General features: G+C 30.5%; 3 protein-coding genes and 2 pseudogenes across 6 annotated transcripts; 3 read left to right on the top strand and 2 right to left on the bottom strand.

The window, feature by feature from the left end:
• Nucleotides 1-2,121: 2,121 nt before the first annotated feature.
• Nucleotides 2,122-6,720, bottom strand: LOC111288364 (phosphoacetylglucosamine mutase-like; annotated as a pseudogene). Its single transcript, XR_016341463.1, has 9 exons — nucleotides 6,515-6,720; nucleotides 6,158-6,420; nucleotides 5,749-5,868; nucleotides 5,507-5,649; nucleotides 5,187-5,435; nucleotides 3,113-3,528; nucleotides 2,873-3,036; nucleotides 2,526-2,622; nucleotides 2,122-2,397 (listed from the first exon to the last, which is right to left on the bottom strand). The product of XR_016341463.1 is annotated as a phosphoacetylglucosamine mutase-like (transcript).
• An 847-nt stretch (nucleotides 6,721-7,567) lies between these two features.
• Nucleotides 7,568-10,640, bottom strand: LOC111288365 (uncharacterized; annotated as a pseudogene). Its single transcript, XR_016341871.1, has 7 exons — nucleotides 10,580-10,640; nucleotides 9,468-9,892; nucleotides 9,012-9,162; nucleotides 8,594-8,877; nucleotides 8,342-8,517; nucleotides 7,915-8,013; nucleotides 7,568-7,857 (listed from the first exon to the last, which is right to left on the bottom strand). The product of XR_016341871.1 is annotated as an uncharacterized LOC111288365 (transcript).
• Nucleotides 10,641-10,678: 38 nt separating this feature from the next.
• On the top strand, nucleotides 10,679-12,128 carry LOC111288082 (anther-specific protein LAT52-like). Its single transcript, XM_022878842.2, has 2 exons — nucleotides 10,679-11,013; nucleotides 11,316-12,128. The coding sequence occupies exons 1-2, from the start codon at nucleotides 10,857-10,859 to the stop codon at nucleotides 11,660-11,662; spliced, it is 504 nt and encodes a 167-aa protein (XP_022734577.1). The 5' UTR covers nucleotides 10,679-10,856; the 3' UTR covers nucleotides 11,663-12,128.
• Nucleotides 12,129-12,846: 718 nt separating this feature from the next.
• Nucleotides 12,847-15,909, top strand: LOC111287353 (ubiquitin-conjugating enzyme E2 36). Of its 2 annotated transcripts, none has more exons than XM_022877862.2 (8): nucleotides 12,847-13,006; nucleotides 13,299-13,326; nucleotides 13,507-13,593; nucleotides 14,025-14,083; nucleotides 14,875-14,916; nucleotides 15,001-15,074; nucleotides 15,398-15,495; nucleotides 15,607-15,909. In XM_022877862.2, exons 1-8 carry the CDS (start codon nucleotides 12,971-12,973, stop codon nucleotides 15,642-15,644), a joined length of 462 nt encoding a protein of 153 aa, XP_022733597.1. In that variant the 5' UTR covers nucleotides 12,847-12,970; the 3' UTR covers nucleotides 15,645-15,909. The 2 variants fall into 2 exon arrangements, with proteins under 2 accessions (XP_022733597.1, XP_089615463.1); XM_089759337.1 differs by having other exon boundaries at nucleotides 15,001-15,089.
• A 935-nt stretch (nucleotides 15,910-16,844) lies between these two features.
• Nucleotides 16,845-17,415, top strand: LOC111287354 (uncharacterized). The gene is given in 1 exon segment (XM_022877863.2): nucleotides 16,845-17,415. A coding segment is annotated over 1 exon segment (414 nt). The 5' UTR covers nucleotides 16,845-16,986; the 3' UTR covers nucleotides 17,401-17,415.
• The last annotated feature ends 9,305 nt before the right edge of the window (nucleotides 17,416-26,720 follow it).

The following is a 26,720-nucleotide window of genomic DNA, read 5'->3' as shown; positions in this document are numbered from 1 at the left end:
GATTATTGGTGTTGTTATATTATCACTATTATTATTTTATTATTATTATTATTATTATTACTTATTGTAAAACAATAAATTTTAAAAGTCTTACACATACATAAATAGCAATAATGAAGTAAAAGAAATATATATATATATAAAAGTAAAAAAAAAAAAAAAAGATGAAAAAAATTTACCTAAACTGGATCAATCAACGGTCCGGTCAACGTCGGTTCAATCAGTTTGATCGGTTTGGTGATTTGGTAGTTCAATTCGGCCTGATTGAATCGATTCAAGGCTATTGAAGAAGGTGGGTCAGCATATCGATTGAGCAAATCTTGGGTCAAGTCATAGGCACACGCAAATCCTTCCCCTTTTAAACGGCATCGTTTTGCTCCTTTATTTTTTTTATATAAAAGTCAACTTTTTTTTAGATCATTTTCTCCTTTCCTTCAAAAAAAAGTCTAACATTAAAAAAAACTCTTTGGCCTTCGTTGAAATCTGATGTCATGCTGTCACACCGGCCACCTCTAAGGTTCATCGTCAACGGTGGTCGTCGATGATCAAAAAATGAAAAAAAACTTTTAGAAACTCTCCTCAACGTCATCTTTTTAGATTCAATCTCTTTTTTGTTGAAAAACAATCTCGAAATGAGCAAATCGAGCTTTGAAGTTTTTGTGTTCCCTTTTTTTTTTTTGAAAACTTAAACTAATGGTCTATTTTTTTGTTGTAGGATGGTTTTGACGCTAAGGTTCCTCCTTACGAGGAAAATTGTTTTTTTTTTTTTTTAGTGTTTAGGGGCTATATGGGTAATGGGAGAGCTTCTGACTCTGGGAAAGCTAAAGTTTTTAGGTGTAGGAACTGGGGTCTCTTAGGTGTGGGAAAGCTTGGGTGCCTGTGTCTGAGTGTCCAAAAGTCCGAGAACCTTTGAAAAGAAGAAGAGGTTGGGTGTTTTATAGGGCTAGGAATGGTAGTGGCAAGTAGAGGATACGCCCGACAAAATATGGGTGCCATGGCAAGATAAGGTAGGTGGTTTTGGGCAATTGGAGCAGGTGAGGTACAGGGCTATGATGGGATTGGGAATGATGGTGGCAGCGGTATGTGAACAGGCTGGTGAGGTACATGGCACCATCCCTGTCCCTATCCTAATTTTTTTCTTTTTTTTTAATAATTTTTTTAATTTTAATTAAACCAATATTATTATTATTATTAAACAAAAACTGAAAATGGGATTTCATCTGATAAATTATTATTATTATTATTATTATTATTATTATTATTACTAAACAAAAACTGAAAATGGGATTTCATCTGATAAACTTGGACAAAATCTGGTGTTTACCCCATCAATACCACTTTCATTGAATTTTGACATGAGAAACCTAACTAAAGCATGATTTTAACTTAATTAATTAATTATATTTTGATTTAATTAGCCTAACAGGGTGAATTAAAAGCCACAACCACCACAATTTGTCATTCGTGTATGTCTTTTCTTCAAGGCTCCAAATTGAGATGCATGTGAAAATGTCTCCTTGGCTGCGTTTGAGGATTGTGACAGGAGCGTGTTCAATCTTTAATTTGGATCTCAATTTGATATTATTTTTTCTCGTTAACTTCACATTGATATGAAATTTTGAAATAAAAAAGTTTTATCTTTAATTAAAAAAATGCAACTATATTAACCAACAAAGTGATTTTGATTAGACCCCTAACAATGGAACCAAACCCTTACTTTCTATTCACTTGAAAAACCATTACAGCAAGTATATGATTTTAAAAAAAATAATCAGTCTAAAAAGTTTTTTAAAAATTATGTAAGTTAAAATCTAGGGTTAAAAAGAGTATAAATCTTTTTTATATAAGTTAATGTGTAAAAGATATATATATATATATATAAATCAACTTACACAAAAATTTCACTTTTTTCTAATCATTAATTTTAATAGATTCAGTGTATGAAATTAACTCATTTTTTTTCTTTTTCACTTGACTCTTTTGTCCTTTATATTTATTGAAATCAATGGTTAAAAAAGATATAAAACTTTTTAGCTTTACAATAATGTAAGTTAATCCCTCCCATAATATATATATATATATATATATATATATATGCTGAATGGAAAAGGGAATCCGAAATTTGGACAATAACTCTCTATACTGAATCATGAACTCTGCAACTTAAGTTGGTTAAACTAGAACCACCAGTTTGACATCTTGAGACTTCTGTTACATTATAAAAAAGTTTGGGCAGCTACTGTCCAGAGCTGCCAAATCCTAGAAACTGATCAACAAGTTTTGCAACAGAGTTGGCCAAGCTGTCTGCAGCTTCTTGTGTGGATGCCTCTGCATAAACACGAATGACATCCTCTGTACTAGATGGTCGTATGAAACACCGGCCTTTAGGGTACTTTGCTGCATTTTGTAAGATGTTAATTGAATAATATACACAATTTTACCGAGAAAAGAAAGAAAACAAACTAATAGGATGCTGAGAATATGCACAAGAACGTGTCAGGAAAAGATCAATGACAAAATGTTACCAGTTTCAGCATCAATGGCTTCTTGAAAGCCAGCGGGCCTCACAGCCACAGTTTCTGCGTTTGTTTTGACAACAGCTCTTCTGTCTACAACTTTCACCTGGCACAAGCAACGAAAGCATCAATTAGCACGAGCATTGCTAATGTAAGGCTAAACAAGATCAAAGTTTAAAGGCAAAATAATCTAAAGTAAACAGCAGCCAGAAATCAGCTTTAACCAGGTTTATCCAAGATATTTTCTTTCTCTTTTTTATGTAATAAATCCAAGATTTTTAATTGAATATTACATTAACGAATTTTACTAGTTTTTGTGAAAAGTCATGTCAAAACTCAGCCTTTCTCTCCATTACCTAGCTAAACTGCTAATCTTAAGAATTATATGCAGCACTTAACCAACCCATATGTTGCAAAATAACCTCAACCAAAAGCAAGCAACTCAAAGAATCTCCAACAGCTTGGTTAATCAAATTACTGACTGACAGTAGTCTTGAAGCAGCTTTCTGCTGTTCGGATACTGAAAAAATAACGTAATACGCAGTAAAGTATCATAGATAATTCTTGGAAAGAGAAAGGCTGCATTCAGAAATAACCTTCAGACACCAAAGCTAGCTCATTATTCCTAGCGTCTAACCAAGATAAGCAAGATTCTGAGAACAAGATAGTGCCATGACCATTGGCCTCAAAATAGATTCCAATATCAAACTGAGCAGCTTTCTCATGTAAGTGCTTCACCCCTGTAGGAGTAAAAATTACTTCTAAACCCAACTGTTTTAGGTAATCAGTGGATGCTCCATTTGCATAAGCTGTCTGTACCACACCAAGACGAGCTTGAAAATTGTTATTTGATTTTTCATCCCCCTTGGTCAGAATGATTAGTTGCTTCTTGATGAATAAAGCAAACAAAGTTAATATTTTGTCCCCGTCAACAAGATCAATTTTGCTGCTAACATTAGTTGGCAGCAAAAAATATACAAGGCGATCAGCATCTCCATCCAAACTTGCACACCTAATAAATAAAAACTTTTAAAGGTTATTGTCCTCCCACCATAAGCAAAATATTCACAACATGACCAGATTTTAACGGCTAAATGTCAATTAAGGATCTAACATTTGCATGATTTTCAATTAAGGATCTCAACTTTAATTTGGTTCAATGTAGGATATAACATTTCCGAATTTGTTTAAATAAGGCCCTCCATTACGGCTGTGGCTTACAAGCATAAAAAAATAACATGAATCACTGTTCTGCAACATAATGAACAGTAAAAATAGCCAAAAACTCTGCCTTCTCCAACTTCTCTTCTCAAGCAAACTCTGCCTTCTCCAACTTCTTTCTAACCGAAGAACAAACACTCAGAAATCAGCCTCTTCCTCCATCGATCTTGTTGCCAATGACCACCGCAGGTCTTCATCCTTCACCAGCACCACAGCTTCTTCATAACTGAAACCAGAATCTCTGATTCAACCCCTCTTCTGTGTTCTTCTCTCTCTAAATCCCGAAATCCGAACCCAGCTACAACCCGGGAAATGAAGAGCTTAAGAATCATGGAATCTCGCTGCCAAGATCCAGCGCCGTTTGCCGTTCACTTTGCTGCTGATCGATCAGCACCTCCTCCCTTTTCTAGCTCTATCTTAAAACCCAGAAATTCCCAAACAGAACCAAACTCAGAAAAAACCCTTTGCTGATGAATTCTCAAATCTTGTTGCTGTGGCTGCTTCTGTCTATTGAAACCCCCTTGTTCGATCAATTGCTCAATTGAGGCTAGTTGCTGATGGCTGATCTTGTTGATGAATTTGCTTTGTTGATTGCCTAACAAAAAAATTTTCCTTAGCCCAAAAAGCTTCTCAGAACAATTGATCTACTGTGTACTTTTCTGCCCCTTTAAAGATTCAAAAACTTTGCCCAAATTTCTTGCTTTTCAATGGCCTCTAATTGTGAATTGTTACTGTTCAGCCTCCCTTGCTTGATTGTTCGAGGCTAATTGTTGTGCTTAATTTTCCTCCTTGCCTCCATATTGATTATCAATTGCTATTGTGCTCAATTTTTGTGTTTTTTCAATTGGAGTTAATGGCTTTAACAGAAAATGTTAACAGAAAGTGGACTTAACGGCATGTGTAAGCCACAATCGTAACTCAGTCCTTATTTGAACAAATTCAAAACCATTATATCCTACATTGAACCAAATTAAAGCCGAGATCCTTAATTGAACAACCACCCAAATGATTAATCCCAAATTGAGCATTTAGCCAATTTTAACATAAATCACATTTACCAAAGCAAGCATCACACCAAAAACACCATTAATAATCATCATAAGCCAACCATCAGGACTAGCCATTATACTACTTAGTCAATGATCAAGTGCCTTAGTTAGAGATCACTTCATTAAGCAATCCTAATTTGCCACTTATCAAACTATTGAAAAAGGGCCAATAATGGTGAAACAAAATATAACATGCACTAATTATAGAAAGAACTGAATATGACTTCAAATTTATTCCATGTTATCTTGTTTATCACATGGACTTGCAAGAATGAATTGCAACAAAAATGCACCTTTAACCTTTGATCAACAAATTAGAAAGATGCAAGAATAATAATCAGCTTCTAATCAGTTGACAACTGTAATTTAATTTACTCCCAAATATGCAGAGATCACTTGCCTTATGCCGACATCATTGGAACCAAATCCACGTGGAACAACCTTCTCTTTCTGTACATAATCAGCACCAACCCCATCATTCAGTAGACCTCCACCTTTACCAGAATTACGAACCTCAGTAACCAAACAAGTCAACATGTTTTTCAAAACTTAAAGTTTCTCTCCACCCACGCCATCAGCCCCATCAACTACCACTGTATTATCCGTCTTTTTGCTTTTACTTTTATTTGGGATCAAGTCCACCAAGCACCTAAACAATAATCTAAATAGTATAATTTCAAATTAAATAAATGGCTATAAAAACCCTAAGGTCCAACTAACCTGAAAGAGCTTGAAATCTGTTCAAAGTAGACAGGTTCTGTAGCTTTCATGCCTTTATTCCTAGCACGAACCATCCAATGCAGCTGTGGGGTTGTTAAAATTCCCAAATTAAGTGCAATAGCTCCAAAAATTGAACTTATCCCCTAAAATTGGATAGATATTAACAAATAATAGACATATTTAACATCAAAAAGAAAATTATGAAAGTTTCAGCAAATACCATGGTGATTGAGGAGAGATACCTGCTTTGCAGCTTCCAGAAGAGATTCTCCACTAGGCCGTGTGTCTCTTCCCAACAATATCTCCGCAGATTGCACTCCATCTAATGGGATTTTTTCCTTCTTTACAAATTCAGTTATGAGCTGTTACAGAAACAAACTATAAATAAGTATAATATGCGTTTCTAGACTCATTTAGAAATCCACAGAGAATTTAAATCCTCTCTTCAAACTCAATTCTATTTTCCTCAGAATTTCCTCTCCATTTATTTCAATAGACAACAAACACAAAACAGGCAGAGCACCAACACAAACCATCAAGAAAATTGCAAACATATTTTAAAATGCACCAATTCCCACTCTCTTTCAACAATAATTTCAATAAATAACAATTACACAAAACCCACATCCAAAAACATAAAAATTTACTTGCTGAGAGGAGAGTTTCAGGAGTTTGGGCATTAGCAAGTTGATCAGCAAAAGGTTCCCATTCTTGAGAGAGCATTCCACCACTTGGGTCAACAATCTTTCCTCCATTGTCAGTAACTTTATTGTGTGAAGCAGCAATCATCAATCCAACCACTGATTGAGTTTTGACTGATCTTAAAGCAGCCAATATCCCAACTCTGTAAACTGTTGATTTAAGGATTGATGCATCTGCCCTGAACCCTGCTGTCCCATATGATAGCTTCACTCCTAAAACCAAAAGCCAAAAACAAAACATAGTCTTTTTTTAGCAACAGAAATGAAAATAATGTTATTTAGTTTGAAAGGGAAAGAAAGGAAAGACCTTGGGGAGGAGGGAAGAGAGAGGAGGTTTTGAGGAGAAGTGAGCTTTGATCTTCTTTCATGGTGTCAAAGCATCAAATTCTTCTGTTGAAAAAATCCAGGGTTTGATTAAAATTCAATCTTAAATTAAAAAAAAATTCAATAATACTTAAAGACAAACCAAAAAAAAAAGAAACTTGAAATTTTTGAGAAGACAAAATAAGAGAGAGAGAGTGTGTGTTTGTTTATGAGGGAAGAAGGCGTACAACGACACCGTTTGGTGAAATGGAAAGCCGGACAGGATGTAGTTTGGGCTGCTTTGTATCCGACCCAGACAGGACTAGGGCTGAAACAGGTTCCAGGACCCCTGAAGAAAAGTACCATTCCCACGGCGGATGGACAAACCATGCAGTTATCATCTTCTACATTTCTTTGATTAACCATGGCTATGCTCTGATTCAAATGTTCTTGGTATGTTTATGCAGATGGCCAAAACTCTTAGACGACCTGTGGCCCTCATACTCATATTATGTGCCTCACATGCACGTGCATTTTCATTGATCATTGGTTATGCTGCTCCCTTGGAGGTTTAAAAGATCTTGGAGCACCATGATGATACAGGAACTGGTACTGAATAATCTCTTATATGATACACTAGTATTGTAGCTTGTCTATTTTGTTATTGCAAAACTGAAAATTTACTGGAGCTACATAGATAAAGGGATTTTCTTTTTGACAGCAATGTAGTGTTGACATATATGTATATGCAGAACTTTATCAGGAATATAACAGTACATTTTTTTTCTCTTTTTTTTCCTTTTTATGTTGTTGTTCTCGTATGATTTATTAAAATTGCACCTGTTTCAGCCTACTGCAGCACTGCCTTACTGGGGCAGGGAGCTCTCACCAGCCAAGTATCGATCATTTTTTGTTGCCATGCTTGTGGCAGCAGAAGAATGTCTTTGGCATGTACAAACTTATGAAAGAGTATCGAAACCAGAATGATAAATGACATGTTAGTTACTTCCTCCTAGGTTCTAGTATTGTTTCTTTCGGGAGTATCCTTACTATTAGCTGCTTAGAACTGCATTTTTCCTTCCGTTTATTCCAAGTGTACGTTCATCCAGGAAAAAGAATGCAAAAAACAAAAGGAAAAATTTTAATTGTTATGATAGACAGGGCACGAGAGTCAATCTTTTGATCTCGGCTCCTAGATATTGAAGCTTCCTATCTATATTCTCACAACCTCGATCAATATGTGCTATGTTGTCGATTTCAGTGGTTCCTTCTGCAGCCAATCCAGCTAATACAAGTGAAACCCCGCCTCTCAGGTCACTTGCAACAAGATGAGAGCCACGCAATGAACTGGCAAAAGGCACCATGCAATGTTAAATCATTCCAAGTTAAATGAACATCCAAAACCTCATACCAAATAGAACACCTTAGCTTCCTTCATCTTTCCCAGGAACTAGTACATTTCTCCCACAAACCCGAATCCTTGCTCCAAGCTTCGGCAGTTCCCTTACAAGAGAACGAAATGAGACAAGGCTTATGGCTGATATCATGGAAGAATGAAGTAAACAGATAACAGACCAGTATATATCATAAAATTGACAATGCTTATAAGGGAAATAGTATGCTTTGGAGAGCAACAATGAGAATAATGCCCAAGCAACAGATGTAACCACTTCCAAGACAAACAAGATAAAAGATGTTAACCATTTCCAAGACAAGCAAGATAAAAGATGTTATCAGATCTGAAAGTACTCTTTTTGATATTTCTGTTCTGCACATGAAGAAGTTAAAGTGAAACGCAATATTTGATGACACATTATGGACCAGTTCACACATACCATGACTCATACGATTTTCGAACACAGATTCCTCCACTAAGCTTGAACCAGTGCATGTAGTGAGAAGTACCGTTGTTTGCGTTTGGAGGTCTGTTGGAAACCCTGGAAATGGACTTGTCCTAATATCAAAACCTTTCAAATTGTCACCAATATATGTAGGGACTACTGAAACCTTTGCCATTAGCTTTTCTTGTCAAAAACAACAAACTAAATGGGCAAATGGAAAATGTCTTAAAGAATCTTCATACCTGCAGTATGTGCTGATCAAACTGTGAAATTTGCAGCCAGCTTTCAAGAGTTTGTCGATCAAACATTATATACGGGAAGGAATGACAGGTGACATTGAGATGCATGAGTGTGTAATTGTTTCAGCAAGCATAAAGGTGGCTGCTTCAATTAAATCTGGTGTTATAACACATTCAGAACCATGGAGCCGGTTCTTTCCCCTAATAACTAGATTGTCACTCCAGGCACCTTCAATGGATGCCCCACCATCTGTTAGAAAACGAGCAAGATCAACGACCACTGGTTCCTGTCGTGAAAATATGGAGCATGAACTCACTAAAATGAGTTAAATTAATTCCAGTAGACAACACAATTCTAGATTTCCTCCCATCATGTTCAGAACCAGAAATTAAAACCAAAGCGAGATTCCTCAAGTCATACTTTGGCGACAGTTGAAAGCACAGTTATACCATCAGCCAAGGATGCTGCCATCATAAGAGTTTCAGTTGCCCCAACACTCGGGTAATCGAATCGGAATGTCCCTCCAACCAATCCTCTGCCATTTGCAGCATGTGCCCGCACTTTCCCATTCCTATAACATTGCAAAATTTTCATTTTACTTAACTTATTATATCGTTCAACAAGCTCATATCACCCCAAAATTGTTTGATCATCTCATGATTTATCTACATCGGGTAATTAACTGACAACCAGAACTTTCTCTCCTTTAGTCTCAGACTTCAGAATCATACATTAAGCAGATATGATTAACAGCAGTACTCGTCACTCAACAAGACATAAAAGAAATTGCCATAGTCAACAATGGTCTAACTAAAAAAACAACTTTACAGTCAAAGAAAAAGGAAAAGGGACGTAAAATTTATTATTATTACTTGCCTCAATTCAACAACAGCACCAAGAGCCCTTAACCCACGAAGATACAGGTCCACAGGCCTCTCTCCAATATCACAGCCACCAGGCAAGTCCACGATAGCTTCTCCAAACCTGGCCAGCAATGGCCCTATAACAAAAAACCCACCTCTAATCTTCTTCATTTCCTCCAAATCCACCTCCAATTTCCCAACCCCATCACTGTTTACCATCAATTTCCCATCAAAGGCCTCAACTTTAGCACCCAAAGAGCTCAAGATAGAAGCCATAGCTTCGATATCTGAGACATTGGGAACGTTGTGTAAGAGAAGAGCGTAAGCAGCAGAGAATGGCTGCTAAGAGAGCTAAAGAAGAGTTGTTTGAGCCACTTATGGTAATGTGGCCTGAGAGAGTCGAAGGTTCTTTGATTTTGAAAATGGGGTTTTGTTGTCCTCAGCTTCTTGGCCTAGTGGTCAAGAAAGCTTTAAAGAAGACACCGAAGCTCCCCTCCCTTGTTGTAGAGTTCTGCCTCCTTGAAACCAAAAAAAAAAGAAAACGGGGTTTTGTTGGGGCTTTTGTAGGGTTTTAGATATGTGGGTTTTGGGGCAAGAATAAGAGGAAATGAAGGATTTTACAGGTCTTGGTGTTGGAAACATGGCGATGTTGATAAAGAGGGCCATTTCTAGAATTTTTTTTTGTTCTTGGAGGTTTATGACATTATGATGGCTTGATTTTAGACCGGTGTTTTTGTTGTTTTGTCAGGTTTTTCTTTCTTTACCCTTTTGCGGAAAAAAGACAGGGTGCTGAAACAGTGGAGGTATGAGTGTAGGATCTTGTTTGTTTGAATGCTTGGATTTGTTTTTAGGACTATTTGTTGAGTTAGAACTTAACAACTTATGACTTGCAAGAGCAACCTAATCTGACATTTTAATCTCTTGTTATTATACATTCACCTTATCCATTCTTCTCTTTATTGTTTTCAAAAAGTGGTGAGAATGTAATTTTTATGAATTCGTAAATAAATTTGCTTAAATTAATTTAAGAAAAAAATAAGGACGAAAGCTAGGACCTTTTCATGCTAAAAAAAAAAAAAAGCCTTCGGTCAATTTTCAATTTTTTGCAATTAATCGCACATTTACCATCGTATAATCTCTTTCTCCATTCACCAATCAATTTCCTATAGTTAAGTTTTATTCCCATTTTTTGATACTTAAATGTTTTTCGTGAGAATAGTTCAACCAATTAGAGAGAAAAAAAAAAAGGGAAGAACGAGTCTCTCTCTACAATTCCTTAAAAATAGAAAACCTGAATGACTATCGTAGGGAAAAAAAAACCGACAGTCCCTCCCTATAAATTTACCCTTCTTTTACGAGCTTTGATAACCCAATAAAGAAAAAAAACAAATAAAATAATAAAATGGCAAAAGCTTCAGTCATCGCCCTTGTTTCCTTGGCAATCTATCTGTCGTCCCTCAGCTTCTCCGATGCCGAAGACACCTTCTTTGTCGAAGGCAAAGTTTACTGTGACACTTGCCGTGTTGAATTTGAGACTAGACTCAGCGAACCTATCAAAGGTTTAGCAATCTTCTCTTCTATTATGCTCTACATTTTCACTGATTTTACCTTTAATAAGCATGTTCAACATGACTGAAGCTGAAGATTTCAGTTCTGTTGGTAAATTTTATATATATCAGTCATAAAATAATATCACGACACGCAATAATTATTCTTTTCATTAACTACCAAATGAACCTTACGTCAATCCTTTTATCATTGGATTAAATTCACTTAAGATGGATGACATTGTTAGCAAAGATTCCTTCGATTGATCAAAATTGGGTGATGAAGGTTTGGTATGTTGTGTTTTTTTTTGCAGGTGCAATAGTGAAATTGGAATGCAGGAATCGTACCATTGATGGCAGTATCACATACAGCCATGAGGCAGTTACAGACGAGTCGGGCAAATACAGTATCCAAGCCAAGGGCGATCACGAGGAAGAAATTTGCGAAGTTAGGGTTACCAAGAGTCCCAGGGCAGACTGTAATGAATTCATGGAATCATGGAACAAAGCCAGGGTCGTCCTCACCAAGAAGGATGGGATATTGGACCCCCGTCGATTTGCCAACGGTCTTGGGTTCTTGAAGAAGGAAGCTGTTCCGGGATGCGCCGAAGTTCTTAAAGAAATGGGTTTCCTTCCTCTTAACTCAAGGAAAACATTGTAACTTGTCGCAAATATCAACTTTTGCCTATATAAAAATAACAATGTTTGGCATCAGGTTTTGTTCAATCATATGGACAAACCTTGATGCTGTAATAGAATGATCTTAATTGAACAATATACAAGATGGGTTTCATACATAAATTGCTCCTTCTATTTTCATTCTTTCTCTACCATTTCCTCTTCGTTTTTTGGATAATATAATAACGAGCACTTCAACTTCAATCTCGAATGATCTCAAGAACGCATTCTTCAATTTGATACAAGCAAACCATTAGAACATCGCAGTTTTTTAATCTTTTTGTACTTTTTTCCATAAGAAATGCACACTGTTTTATTCTAAAAAAAAGAATTAAATAATTTAAGATTTACCAACTATTGCATAATTCGTCGATAAAGTACTGACAAATGAAACAAAAAAAATTTTAATATAAAATAACTTTAATGATTAAAATTTTAATTTTAATGATCATAAATTTTCAATCCTTTCACAGAAAATCCGAAAAATTTACTGTGATTTTTGGCCATATTATTGATAACAAAAATTAGTGTTGTATATTGTTCATAGTTGACTCATATTTTCACCACATAAAAAATGCATGGAGGATCAAAAGGAATTTAAAAAAAAAAAATGGTTTGAGCATGGACCAAATTACTTCCACTAAAAGGCAAAAGACTTTCTTAGCGTTATAGCAACGCAAAAATAGATTGATGCTACCACTTCCTCTATAATTTAAAAGAAGAGATTTAGTAAGTAAATTTAGAATTTTAATTTTTATATTTTATTTTTTATTTTTTATTTTTAAATTATAAATTTTTATAAAAATAATTAAAGTAGAATAAAAATAACAATGTATCATATCTATATAATATGTCAAAAAATTTTAATTTTTTATTTATCACTTTAGGTATACCAGAAACAAATAAGTGATGAAATTTTAATCCGTCTCATGAAATATGTACAGGATAATAACACTAACTAAAATCTTTTTTTACTAACATTATGTACTCTTTTTTAATTAGTAATTTATACATTGTAAAAATTAAAAAGTAACATAAAAGTAAAAAAGTAAAAAAAACATAATAATGTAGTTAAAAAAGAGAATAGTACAACATAAAGGTCAAAACTATTGCGTTTTGGAGAAAATTAATAATTATATATATCTGTAAAGTCTTCTGAAGAGAGTTAAGAAGCGAAGGGTCCTTTTTATTTACTCTGTTTTCGTTCTCAAAAATTTCTCTCTCCATCTGCCGATTCTCAAAACCCTAATTCTTTCTCTTTTTCTTTTACTTCATCAATCGATCTTCGCCAATGGCTAATAGTAATCTCCCTCGAAGAATCATCAAGGTTCCTCCTTTGATCTCGTTCAAATCCTTCTCGATTTCTCCGATTTGTTTGTTTCCCAAGAATCCTTAAGAAAATCTTAATTCTTTTACTTTTTTTTTTTCATTTTCGGTTTTCTTTTCTGGGTTTCTTCTGTTTGGTTTGATAACCGAAGTTTTTAGGGCTTTGATGGATCAAAATCCTCATCTAATTATTTTAAGATCGCCTTCTGAGATTGAAGAAAGCATTAATTTTTGTGTGAATTTTGTTAATTTTCATGCTTTAATTTTGGTTTCTTTATCTTTGATCTAAACAGGAAACCCAGCGTCTCCTCAGTGAACCAGGTAAGTACTTTGGTTTTTCTTTCCCATTTATTTTTTTTCTTTTTATAGAAATTCTTGTTGAATTCTGTTTAGTATCGGTGTTTTATAGAGTATTTAAAATGTTATGAGATGAGAAAAAATAACTTTTTGGGTTTTTTTTCTGTTAAATAAGAGAGTTTATTTGGGTTTTTTTTATTACAGCACCGGGAATTAGTGCTTCACCATCAGAGGATAATATGCGATATTTCAATGTGATGATCCTTGGTCCCACACAGTCTCCATATGAAGGTAATTGATTTTTTCATATAATGGTTGCAAATAATTTTGCCATGTGTTAGAAATGTAAAATTTTACTGTTCATTGTATAATAGTTGGGTGTGGGCTGATTTAAGTCATAAAGAGTGACACCATTGCCGATTTTCAGTCATTAAAATGATTTCTATACACTTAAAGTAGGAAAGGTTTTGAGAAAATGGTTCTGAAGTGTTTATTTTATTTCATTTTCTTTTTTTATTGAAAAGAGAAAAATGGGCTGATGTTTTCAGGCTTGAAATAGGTCCAATTAGCATTTTTTCAGTCTTAAGCAGTTCTTAGTCTGCTTATCAAATGTGTTTTTGGTAATATCTCATTGCTTTTTTTGTTGTTTGTTGCATTTTATAATTAATTTTGCGCTTACATATAGGATATGATGCATTTTCTTGTTTGGGATATTTGTTCAGGAGGGGTTTTCAAGTTGGAACTGTTTTTACCTGAAGAATATCCCATGGCTGCTCCCAAGGTACTCAACTTTGATTCATTTCTAAAAAGTAGTATGGCCTTCCTGTTTCTGTATCTGTTGTTGCAAGCTGGATTGGTGATCCTTTGATATACAATATTACTTGGCTTCATCTGAAAATGCTACTTATAGGGATCTTAATATGATATAGGATGCTGTAGTTTGCATTGTCGAGAAATCTGTTTTTACTTTGTGGGTTTGTTTTATCTAGCATGTTTTTGCTGTTAGTGCGTCTAGTTTTGATCACTTTCTAAGGTGTCCTTGGTGATTACGGAATATATACTAATAGTATGTCATATGCACTGGCTTTCAGAAAGTCCTTCTGATTCTGTCAATACCATACCCGCTATTACCTAGGTAGCTGATTCTAGTCTTACATTTTACCTGGGAAGAACATTATTCCTGTGGATGCCTTTGCATGTGATCAGTTGTGCAGAACCAACTCTGATTCGTGTTAATGATCTAATAGGTGCTTATTCTTCTAACTGGACTCTCCATGGCTGATATTATGGCATTTGAGACTTAATTGTCTTCTTATGTTTGATACTTAATTGTCAGGTTTCCCAAGATTGGGACTTCATTGTCTCGTTTCTGGTTATTGGACTTAATTGTTTGGCTCTCTTTCACTAGTGGTTCCTGAGTGTAGTATATTCATAGAATTGCTAACTGACAGTAGTTGGCATTTCAGCATCGATTTATTGTTCTCTGTTCTTCGAAATTTTCGATCATCCTTAATACTGTCCTTTTTGGTGTATTTTGTATATTTATCCACCTTAACCAATTTGGTGTAACAGGTTCGATTTCTGACAAAGATTTATCATCCTAACATTGATAAGGTTGGCATCTGTCCTTCTGCTGTCCTTATTTTATGGTGTGAAAGATGTATTTTCTTAGCTCTTAAGGGTTGAGCTTTCTTGTAGCTTGGTAGAATATGCCTTGATATTCTCAAAGACAAGTGGAGTCCAGCGCTTCAGATCCGGACTGTACTTTTGAGGTATTATAAGTTTTTGTGAGTATGTAACTCTATTGTTGTAAATCAGTGTACATTTCTTGTGTCACGAATATTTCATGATATGCTGAAGAATATTTAGAAGATTTTGCATCTTGACAGAATTTTTTCTGGAAAATTAGGTGTTATAAGTAAAGATGTAGTTTTTGTTTTGCTAGAATGACTTCACTTCTATTTCAAACACAAAAACATATTAATACTCTAGAAAGGGTTTCACTTGAGTCTGGGTTGAAGGCGTTATTATCTTTTTTTTATGGCAGCATCTTGAGTTTTAGGATACTACACTGACATTATTATCTTTATTTCAGCATTCAGGCACTTTTGAGTGCTCCAAATCCCGATGATCCACTCTCTGAGAATATTGCTAAGCACTGGAAAACAAATGAGGCTGAAGCTGTTGAGACAGGTAAAATCTGTGGTTGCCATCTTAGAGCATTGGGATCGCTACTAAAATCAAGGAATGATAATGCTACTATTCTTATAATTGACTGTTCTTGATTTCCTTGACCTTTTGCAGCTAAGGAATGGACCCGTTTATATGCGAGCGGTGCATGAACACTGCTGGAAATGTTTGTCCTCTTAAAATAACCTTTTATGCAATGTAAGCTATTCAATGGCGATTTCATATGGAAATTTGGAAGAGTTGATGTTTGAAAGAGTTTGATATTGGCATAGCTTCCAGTTGCTACCTGTTAATTGTTTACCGTTGGAAGCAGTCTCTGAACTTTGTATGATAATATACGTTCTTCTCTAAAACTCAAACGCTGAACTACTGGATCATTCTCAAATATAGCTATTTCCGATTCCGGTTAGCAATCCACTTAGGGTTTGGTGCATTATTTATATATCAAGTTCATCAATTGGAACTAGAGAGAAGCAAATTATGTACTGGAAAAGGTAGGGGAAAGAATCTTTTAACTGGAAATGTAAGAATGAAGATGGATTAAATTTGGGGTTCAGGGTTTAGTATTGTTCTTGATGTTGAAAACCTAAAAATATTAGAAGTTCTTTCAACGGTGCATTTATAATCTCTTACAACAGGTTGTTGGATTAAAGACTTGCGTCAAATTTTATCTAAAAGACTCGCCTGCAATCTATGCATCTTTTTTATCTGCAAATTCGGCAGGTATTCTTCAAATTTACGTATAATACTTGGCAACTAATTTCTAATGACTAATATATGTTATTAGAATAAATTTCCCAACTACTAATATATATTATTCGAATAAATTTATGATACGGATACGCTCAATTTTTTAAAAGTTTTTTATAAATTCATATTTCAATTTTTTTTAAAAGTTTTTCTATATTAGCATATTTGCATGCCTATATCCAGTGGTTACGTGTAGAATATTAGACTTCGTCAAAAAAATAAATAACAATAAAAATCAACCAAACAAATTTTTTATTAATTCACCTAGGCAAATATATATAAATTGCCTTTTAATGTAGAGAAATTATTTGATGTACGGAGTTAATTTCAAGGGTTAAAATAATAATATATGTTATTTAATGTATATTTAAAAAATTAAAAAAATTAATTAAAAAAATAAATATATCATCTTTTTAAATATGCGATTGTGAAGTTAAAAAATTTCAATATTAGTATATCAAATATTTCTTTTTAATATAATACTTAAATAATTCCACTTGGATTTTAATCAAATCTCCAAGAGAAAGTTCTTGTAAAGAACCCTGTCCCATCCTGACCCAATAAATATATTTTAATAGAAAAATTCAACAATTGAAAATATTTTAAAAAGAAAAAAACACAATTCAAAGGGGGTTTAAGGAGGTTTTAAGCAGCCCAAGGGAAGGGAAAGTTCTGTTCAACCAACACCCCAACCTTGACTGGCTCCCCGACTCACGGATTCAACTCATCAAACCCCACAAAAGAATGTCCTCTCAAAACCCAGAACCCAAACAGTCCCCTGATCCTGAAACCCTGAAAGACCCAGAACCCAAACAGCCCCCGGAAGATTCCCCAAACGAAGAATCAGAAGAAGAAGAAGGGGAGTGCGGGTTTTGCTTGTTCATGAAAGCAGGAGGATGCAAAGAGAGCTTTGTTGGTTGGGAAAATTGCATCCGAGAAGCTGAAGAAAACAAGGAAGATATTGTGGAAAAATGCTTTGAAGCAACCTCAGCTTTGAAGAAGTGTATGGAGGCTCATGCTGATTACTATGAGCCGGTTTTACGAGCCGAGAAGAAGGCTGAGGAAAAGGTTGTCAAGGAATTGGAAAAAGAGAATGAGAAGGAGGATTTGGGTTCTCCGTAGGATTCCAAGGATTTGGAGATGAAATAAGAAGGTTAAAATTTAGAATAAATTTTTTACACAAATTGGAACTAATTGATTGTTGGACTAACAATTTGGATAGCGCTCTATTGCAAAGATTCGAACTTGAAACCTTTTGAATTGGAGTTTCAAGTTCTAACTGTCTGGTTTATTTGATAAATATTGTTCCTTTCATGATAGTGAATGGATGGTGAAGTTTTTACTATCGTAATTTTGTTTTTATTTGGGTATAATTACATTTTTCGCTTCTTTTATTTCTTTGGATTACTTTTGTATGTTGATCCTTAATGGTGACTTGAATCTATGATTATTGATTGTAGAATGAATGATCCTTGGCATTGCTGATTAGTCATTGGTTGTATCCTGAATTGTTTGAATGATTTGTGAAATCACTTGAGGAGGATCTTAAAATTTCTTTTTAACTATTCACCTCTGCTCAAATTAACTTGGGAAATTGAGTGGTTTTAGAATAGGCTACCCCAGAAGGTAAAAAGCCTATCTTTTGTATGTGTTCTGTTGTCCATAGCTGGTGACCAAGTTCCTCCCTTCTTGTGGAAAGAATTATTACAAGGAGTTGTACTCTTATAGTGTAGAGACCAGTTTAATATTCTTGAAAAAGCTAAAATCATAAAAGTATGAATCGAAAAGTGGAGTCTTTGATAGAACAGTAGTGTGCTCCTCTGCATGGTGTTCCTTAGAAAAGGCCATAAATGATTGGAATCCCTTTGTTATTATTGCTTGTTTATTTGTTCTGATTGTTTTTATAAGCTCCTCAATATTGGTGGATATCATTTTAGTAGTGACTTGAATCCACAATTATAAGATGATATTTTGGATTTGCTTATTTAGAAGTTGATTGTTTCAGGTTCACCTATTGGTTCATCTTTTATCCATAATTGTTTGAACGAGTAGTGAAATCACATATCTATTGCTGATAGTGAAAATTGTAAACAGAACTAAGATGAGATCTTTTGGAACAAGATCACACCTCAGAACTTCGTTTCCTGTGCTTTAAAGAGAGAACTTTTCTTTGATGGATCATTACAAAACCCTCCTAGTCTCTTGTTTCTCTTATGCAGGGCAAGGTTACTCTAAATTTCTCCTTTTGCTCCTGTTATGTGAGCTTTTACATGCTTTCATCTCAATTCTTTGGTTTGTTTTCACAAGGTAAGTGCACATATTTTTGCCAATGCAAGGTGAATTCTTGATAAATATCAAACTACTTAGAACAATGGTGAGGTTACCTGCAAAAACACGATTGATTCAATTAGAAGTTCATCATTCTAAAAATTAGTATGGAAAAACATGGTGTCTTAGTAGTTGTTTTCTTTGTATGGTGTTTCATTATTTTTTTCAAACTTAGGTTCCAATATTTGTAAGCATTCTATTATACATACCACATGAGGCATAGAACCAAATACTATTTCTCTGGTATTAGCCATGGCTGATGAAACTCCAAAATTTGAGTGGTTTTTACTCTGATGCAATGAGAAAGAGGCCTTTGACAATCTTCACAATGCATCTGCAATCCCTATATTATTATACTCTATTTTGCAATCATGGCCTCATTATTGAGAGCTGATTTTTTTTTTTTTTTTTTAACTTGAAAAGAAGAATTGAAAATTCAAAACAACCCCATGAAATGGTCAAAATCCCTGGATATATTGAACTAAAATTGATTTACTAATCAGATAAATTACATCATTGTAGCAATATTTCGAGGGACCCTTCATTTCCTTAGTGGGTATTAAATCTTAAAAAAAAAAAAAAAAAAGTCATAATGAAGGTTTTGATTTTCCCCCAATTAACCAAAAACACATTAATGTTAATAAGCTCAACAATCAACATTCAAATATGTGAGAATTTGTGGGTTCAAACTGAAAAGCATTTTTTCCCTTTATTTGATAAATAATTTATTTTTTGTCAAAACAAAATTCGAAACAAATAGATTGCTCAAAATCTCCATGTCCAAAATAAGATGCTTCTCATTTCAAAGGGATGAATTACATATACAAGACTAGCTTTTTTTTACCCGTGCCATGCACGGAATTTTTTATTATATTTTTAATAATTTAAATTTTTAATTTATATTAATTTTTATATTATATATAAATAAATAAAAATAATCATAACCATTTATAATTTAGAGTTTAAAATTAAAAAATTTGTCTATATATAAATTATTATGAACGAATCTAAATAAGTATTATGAAAGTTTTAAATTATGAAAGTAAAATTATCTATAAATAACAATGAAAAAATTAATCTCTTATTCACAATTACATAAATTTTTAAAAGTATATATTATTTTAGTATAAACTAAGATTTACACGTGATATATCATAAAAGATTTTTTCATATTTAATTTTGAAACTTTATCTTGTCATAATTTTATGACAAAAAAAAACATTGACTGTGAGAAAAAATCATAAATATATATTTGATAATTATTTAATTTTAAAAAATTTTAAATTTTTCAAAGTTTAGTTTATCCAAGTTTAATTTAAAATTAAGATAAAAAAAAGTTAATATAATTTTAAATTTAGATATGTGTGTAATTTTAAATTGAGATAAATTATTTTTTTATTTTAAATTATAAAAAAATAAAAACAAAAAATTAGTAAATAACAGTGGTTCAACCAAAAATTTTATTTATATAAATTTATATAAATATTAATTTAGATGGTATATAATTTTTTATAATTCCTAAAATTTAGAGATTTAACTTTTAAAAACTATTTGAATTAGGTAAGAGTGAAATATGAGAAGATATATTTTATTAGATTTAAAATAAGATAAATCTTATTTATTTTGAAAGACTTTGATAAATGAAAATTTTGAAACTTTAAAATTTTTAAAAATTAGATAATTGATTGAATAAAATTATTTAAAAATATTTTACGTGTCAATAATATAAATTGTCCACCTAAACATTCATGTAAATAAATTTTATTAAATTTTTATTTATGTTATAATATAATATTATATATGATTAATACCGACAAAAAATCACTTATAAAATTCAAATCCAAATCAATTAATATTGAGATGAACAAATTTACTAATAGAATCAATCTTTTATTGATTTTGACAAGATAAATGAAATAGATCATTATCTTATATCACCGGTGAAGTAGTATTGCAGAAATAAAATTAAAAGATTGTCAAATCTTCTTAAAAATTAATATGAAACTAATAAAACGAAACCATTTTTCTGATCACATAAATTAAAATCAATTTCCTACAGCGGTTATATTCCTTGCCATAAAAGGTTAAAAAGAAAATCCAAAATTTTCAGCCTACTCCGTACAAATGGTAATTCTACAGTACCTTTTTACGTACTTTTTTGTATTTTCCCATTCTATTTATGTATCAGAAGGCATGCTTTATATATTTAATTTATTTGGGTTTTCTACAAAAAAAAATTTATATCGTAGAAAAATTAAAAATTTCACTTTCAGATACTGAAATCAGGTTGGTTTTGGAGTGAAGTCCATAGTTCACATCAATTCTGTTGATAGCTTGGTCTTTAGCTTTTGCCAATTGCTTCCCTTCCAAACAAGCTTTAGCTGATTTCTAAACTCTTTTATTTTACACCACAAAATCTGTAATGTTGACAGGCTACTAAGATACAAACAAATTTAATAAAAGTTCAATTATATTATGTATGCAAATTTTTGACACGTGCTATGCACATGATTTTAATCAAATTATAATTTTAATATTTGTTTGTAGTAATAAAATTGAAATAATAATTGTAATGCTAAATTAAATTGAAATTTTAAATTTAAATTCAAAAGCAAATAAATATAACAAAAATTTTAAAGTGAAGTTTTAATAAAAATAAATTTCTATTTTTTCTCTATTTTGAATTTTTTATTTAGAAATTTTTTTCAAGTATATTATTAATAGGTCATCATCTTTATTTTTTTAAAAATATTTTTTAAGTTTTCAATCTTAGAGGATCGTCTTCTATTATAATCACATCGGATTTTGTACTTTTTTTTTTTTTTACTTTAATGCTTTTCCTCTATATTTCTTTTTAATTTTTTTAGTGGTGGATTTTTATCTTTATTTTTATGAATTTGTAAAGTAATCAATTATCAGTGAACTCATTCAAACTTTTACTTCTATTCTATTTGCTACTAAGAATTTAAATTTTTAATTTTGATTTAAAATCATATTATTGTAAAATTATTGTTACTTCAGATAAAATAACTATATAATGTTTTCTTTTTCATCCCAAACTTTTATTATTATTATTATTATTATTATTATTATTATTATTATTATTATTATTATATCATAAATTTTGATTTAAAAATTGTATGTAACCAAGAAAATAACTTATAGATAATTTTTATGATTTTTTTTCAATAAGATTAGACTAATTTCTCTTTCATTTTAAATATGTCCCTAAGAACAATAATTTTTTGTATAGTTATTACTAACGTTTTAGAGGATACCATACAATACAACAATTATTTTACTAAAGAGTTTAATATAAAATATATAGATAACATTTTACTACTAAGTTATATATTGATTTATTGTTAAGTTATTAATAATTTATTAAGTTATCGAAGATTTACTACAAGGTTATTGATAATTTACTATTAAATTTATATTGATTTATTACTAAATTATCTTTAATTTACTTTTATAACAATTTAGCAAAAGTTATTGATGATTTACTACTAAGTTCAAAAACTATGATTTACCACTAAGTTAATACTTATTATTAATTTATTATTAAGTTATGAATGATTTACTATTAAGTTATCAATAATTTACTATTAAATTAATAATAATTTACTACTAAGTTAATATTGATTTAATACTAAGTTATCATTGATTCACAACTAAATTATAATTGATTTAGCATAGAGTTTTTGATAATTTACCACTAAGTTTGCACTGATTTATTACCATCATAGATTTATTGCTAATTTAACTCTTAATGTATTGTTAGTTCATGCTTGCCCCCTTTTACTTTTAAAATCTCAATTTACCCTTTATCTTTCATATCTAATTTTCCCATCTTGGCACTTCTAAAATTTATAATTTTTTTCTGAGTTGTATGATAAATTTAATGAATTGCTAACACTTTTATTTTTTTAATTTATATTCGTAATTTAATCAATTTTAAACATACAAACATTTAGCTCCTTGAATTTTGTATATTTCTTTCTAGTCAAAGCATGTTGACATTTATTATTATGTCTCTTTTTTTTTAGTCAAAACAATTTCTTTTCATGTTGATAAAATATAATTAAGAAATATTCAATTGCTCTTCATATTGTGCATATAATATTTATATAATTTAATTTCCTGCAATCATTATATTTTTGTTTTTTAAGCTCATAGTTTAGTTTTTAAAGGTTGCATAACTTTTAGCTTTTTTTTATAAATTATTAGTTTCATTTATTTTAGTTCATCATTAATTTATCTATGTAATACTAATTAATTATATCATAAATTACCAAAATTTATTAAAATTTACCAAAATTATATTAATATATTAGCAAAATCTTGTCAAAGGTTACCAAAATTGTATCAATGATTACCAATATTATATCATTAGTTACCAAAAAAATATCAAAGGTTACTAAAATTGTATTCAAGGTTACCAAAATTTTATCAAAGTTATCAAAATTATATCAATGATTACTAAAATTATAGCATAAGTTAAAGAGATTGTATCAATGATTACCAAAATCGTATCAAACGCTACTAAAATTTTATTAAAGGTTATCAAACGTTTAACAAAGGTTAAAAAATTTTATCAAAATCAAAATTATATCAAAGTTTATCAAAATCAAAATTATATAAAAAATTATTAAGTTATATCAAAGGTTATTAAAATTGTATTAAAAGTTATCAAAACAATTTCTTTGGTTAGCAAATTACATCAAAGGTTATTAAATTGTATCAAAAGTTATCAAAACTGTATTTAAGGTTACCAAATTATATCAAACATTAACAAAATCATAACTATATCAAAGTTTACCAAAATTGTATCAAAGATTCTCAAAACTAAACCTAATATTACCAAAATGCTATTAAAAGTTACCAAAATGCTATCAATAATGACTAAAAGTATATCATAAGTTATCAAAATTGTATGAAAGGTTACAAAATCAAAAGATACCAAAATTGTATTAATGTTACTAAAACTATATCAAGTTACCGAACTAATACCTAATGTTACCAATATTTTATAATGCTTACAAATTTTAGCAAATTTCTAACAAAAATTACTAAAACATATAAAAGGTTACCAAAACAAAAATTATATCAAAGGATATCATAATTATATCAAAACTTATCAAAACTGTATCTAAGATTACCAAAATTGTATTAAAAGTTAAAAAAATTATATGAATGGTTACTCGAATTATATAATAAGTTACCAAAATAGTAATAAAAGTTACCAAAATTATATTAAAGGTTACTAAAATTTTATGAAATGCTATAAAACTTCTAATAAAGGTTACCATAATATATCAAAAGTGATCAAAATCAAAATTATATAAAAGGTTATCAAGTTATATCAAAAGTTACTAAAATAGTATTAAACATTACCAAATTTTATTAACTGTTATCGAATTTCTAATAATGGTCATCACAATATATAAAAGATTTGTATCTAAGATTACCAAAATTGTATTAAAAGTTTTCGAAATTATATCAAACTTACTAAAATTTTATGAAAGGTTACTAAAATTATATAAATGGTTACTCAAATTATATCATAAGTTACTAAAATAGTAGTAAAGGTTACCAAAATTATATTAAAGGTTACTAAACTTTTATGAAATGTTATAAAACTTCTAATAATGGTTACCACAATATATCAAAATTTATCAAAATCAAAATTACATTAAAAGTTATCAAATTATATCAAAGATGACCAAAATAGTATTCAATGTTATTAAATTTTATTAACTGTTATCAAATTTTTAATAAAGGTCATCACAATATATAAAAGGTTCATATCTAAGATTATCAAAATTTTATTAAAAGTTACTAAAATTATATCAAACTTACTAAAAATTTATAAAAAATTACCAAAGTTATATAAATGGTTACTCAAACTATATCATAAATTACCAAAATATAAGTAAAGGTTATTAAAATTTTATCAAATGCTATAAAACTTCTAATAAAAGTAACCACAATATATCAAAAGTTATCAAAATCAAAATTATATAAAAAGCTATCAAGTTTTATCAAAGGTTACCAAAAAAGTATTAAACATTACCGGATTTTATTAACTGTTATCAATTTTCTAATAAAGGTCATCACAATATATAAAAGGTTATTAAAATCAAAATTAAATAAAAAATTATCAAATTATATCAAAACTTACTAAAATTATATCTAAAGTTACCAAAATTATATCAATGGTTATCAAAATTATATCATAAGCTACCAAAATTGTATTATAGGCTATCAAAATTGTATCAAACTTATTAAAAATTTATTAAAAATTAGCAAAATTATATTAATGAGCACCTAAGTCATATAATAATTTACCAAAATTTTATCAAATGTGATCAAACTTTTAAAAAATGTTACCAAAAATTAAAATCTAATATTCTACACAAAAGCAAACAAAAAAAAATTTTGATTTCCTCGTATTTCCCCTCCCCTTCTCTCTCTAGTCTCCCTTTTCCTCTGACCTTTCTTTAAAAGCTATCAGAAAATTCAACAAAATCCTATTACTAGCCAAAAAATCCAAATTTTGGCACCAAAAGATTCAAACGGTGCTAAAAAAATTTAAACCATCCCCAGAACTTTCAAAAATCCAGAAACCGGTCACTTAGAAATCCTCTAACTGCCTAAACATTGGCAAAAAATCAAAATTCATTGAAAAATTTAAAGAAACCCAAAAAAAACTCACAAAACCCATAATTTCAAAAAATAAACCAAAACCCAAAAAATTCAACCCAAATCCAAAATCTCAGAAACTTCAAAAATACCCTAAAATCCCAAAATCATATAAAAAACAAAAACCCAAAAATATAAAAACCAAAACAAACACCAAATTTTGAATTAAATTTTCAAAACCCAGAATCTTTAAATCCAAAAATTTTTTCTGCTTTAGCTACTGTTTTGTGGTATGCTAATTGTTATAACTGCTTGTTGTTTGCTTGTGTGTTTTGATTACAAATTATGATTCTTTATACGGGGATTAAACCCCTTTCAATTTAGAAAACCCCGAATCCTACCAAATTTGCCAAAATAATTCTTCAAAAGATTGTTTTTCCTTTTTCTATGGATTAGAACTCAAGTTTTTCAAAATTAACTTGTGTTGAATATTCTTGGACCTTTGCAAAGATTGAATCTGCCCAACTTTTCCCTTTTCAATTTTCACTTTTTTATTTTGATTTTTTTATCACATGCCAAAAAATCAAAAAATATAGCAATAATAATAAACCAAAAACTAAAACAGAAATCAAAAGCTAAAATAGAAAATAATACTAAAAATGGATCAAAACAAAATTACAATTTTTAGACTTTTTGATTTTGCACATAAAATTCAGTTTCACAATTAAAACCTAATTGCACAATTTCACAATTTATGAAATTCAAAGCCTATTTAATCTTTAAAAAATTTCGGACAAAATGAGGTATCTACAAGCCTAAATAATATTTAACTTTATGCCATCTTTGTGAATAAGTATGAACTATGATATTTCTTTTAAATGAAATATTTGAAGTATTTCCCTCAACCTTTATAGCAGTAACTTAATTAACAAATAAACAATTATAAATCCATTGATCTAAATTAATATTTTTGTAGTACAAATTTTAAAATCTTCAAAAGAAGATATATCTTTAAATCTCTGTAAGACTTCGACATAAAGATTTTCTTCTAGAATTATCATTAGTATCCCTATCACTTTTACACTTAAATTTTCATTATGTTGTGTTCTTATTATATTTTGAAATTTATTACTGGTGCCATAAAAGTATAGCCAAAATAACATAAATTAATTAACTCATACTTGAAATAATTCAAAACTCAAATTGAGTATAAATAAATTTTTTACTTATTTTAGATTTTAATTTAATTAAAAAAACTAGAATACACATAACTATAAAAATGAACTAATTTGATTATATTTCAATTGATTTTAAAAAGTTAATAACTTAGTCATATTTCAATGAAAAATGTACAAATCTATTGATTTCAAATTTCTTTAAGATTAATATGAAACTCTTTTATTCAAAGAAATATTATTACTCTTTCATTTTCATTTTTATGTCAATTGAAAAATATTCACTATTGTATAAAAAATTTTAAGGTTGTCATATTAGATAATGTTTAA

Source organism: Durio zibethinus, chromosome 4, assembly GCF_047325235.1.
Source record: "Durio zibethinus cultivar Kanyao isolate XHJ-2024 chromosome 4, ASM4732523v1, whole genome shotgun sequence".
Classification (NCBI taxonomy): Eukaryota; Viridiplantae; Streptophyta; class Magnoliopsida; order Malvales; family Malvaceae; genus Durio; species Durio zibethinus.
The sequence above is the reverse complement of the archived record's forward strand: the minus strand, read 5'-3'. Positions and strand labels throughout refer to the sequence as shown.

Excerpts from the sequence above, each read along its gene's own strand:
- LOC111288082 (XM_022878842.2), top strand. The coding sequence starts at position 10,857 with ATGGCAAAAGCTTCAGTCATCGCCCTTGTTTCCTTGGCAATCTATCTG. Across the intron at positions 11,014-11,315 it reads ACTCAGCGAACCTATCAAAG|GTGCAATAGTGAAATTGGAA; the intron begins GTTTAGCAATCT and ends TTTTTTTTGCAG.
- LOC111287353 (XM_089759337.1), top strand. The coding sequence starts at position 12,971 with ATGGCTAATAGTAATCTCCCTCGAAGAATCATCAAG. Across the intron at positions 14,917-15,000 it reads ATCATCCTAACATTGATAAG|CTTGGTAGAATATGCCTTGA; the intron begins GTTGGCATCTGT and ends GCTTTCTTGTAG. Across the intron at positions 15,496-15,606 it reads GGCTGAAGCTGTTGAGACAG|CTAAGGAATGGACCCGTTTA; the intron begins GTAAAATCTGTG and ends GACCTTTTGCAG.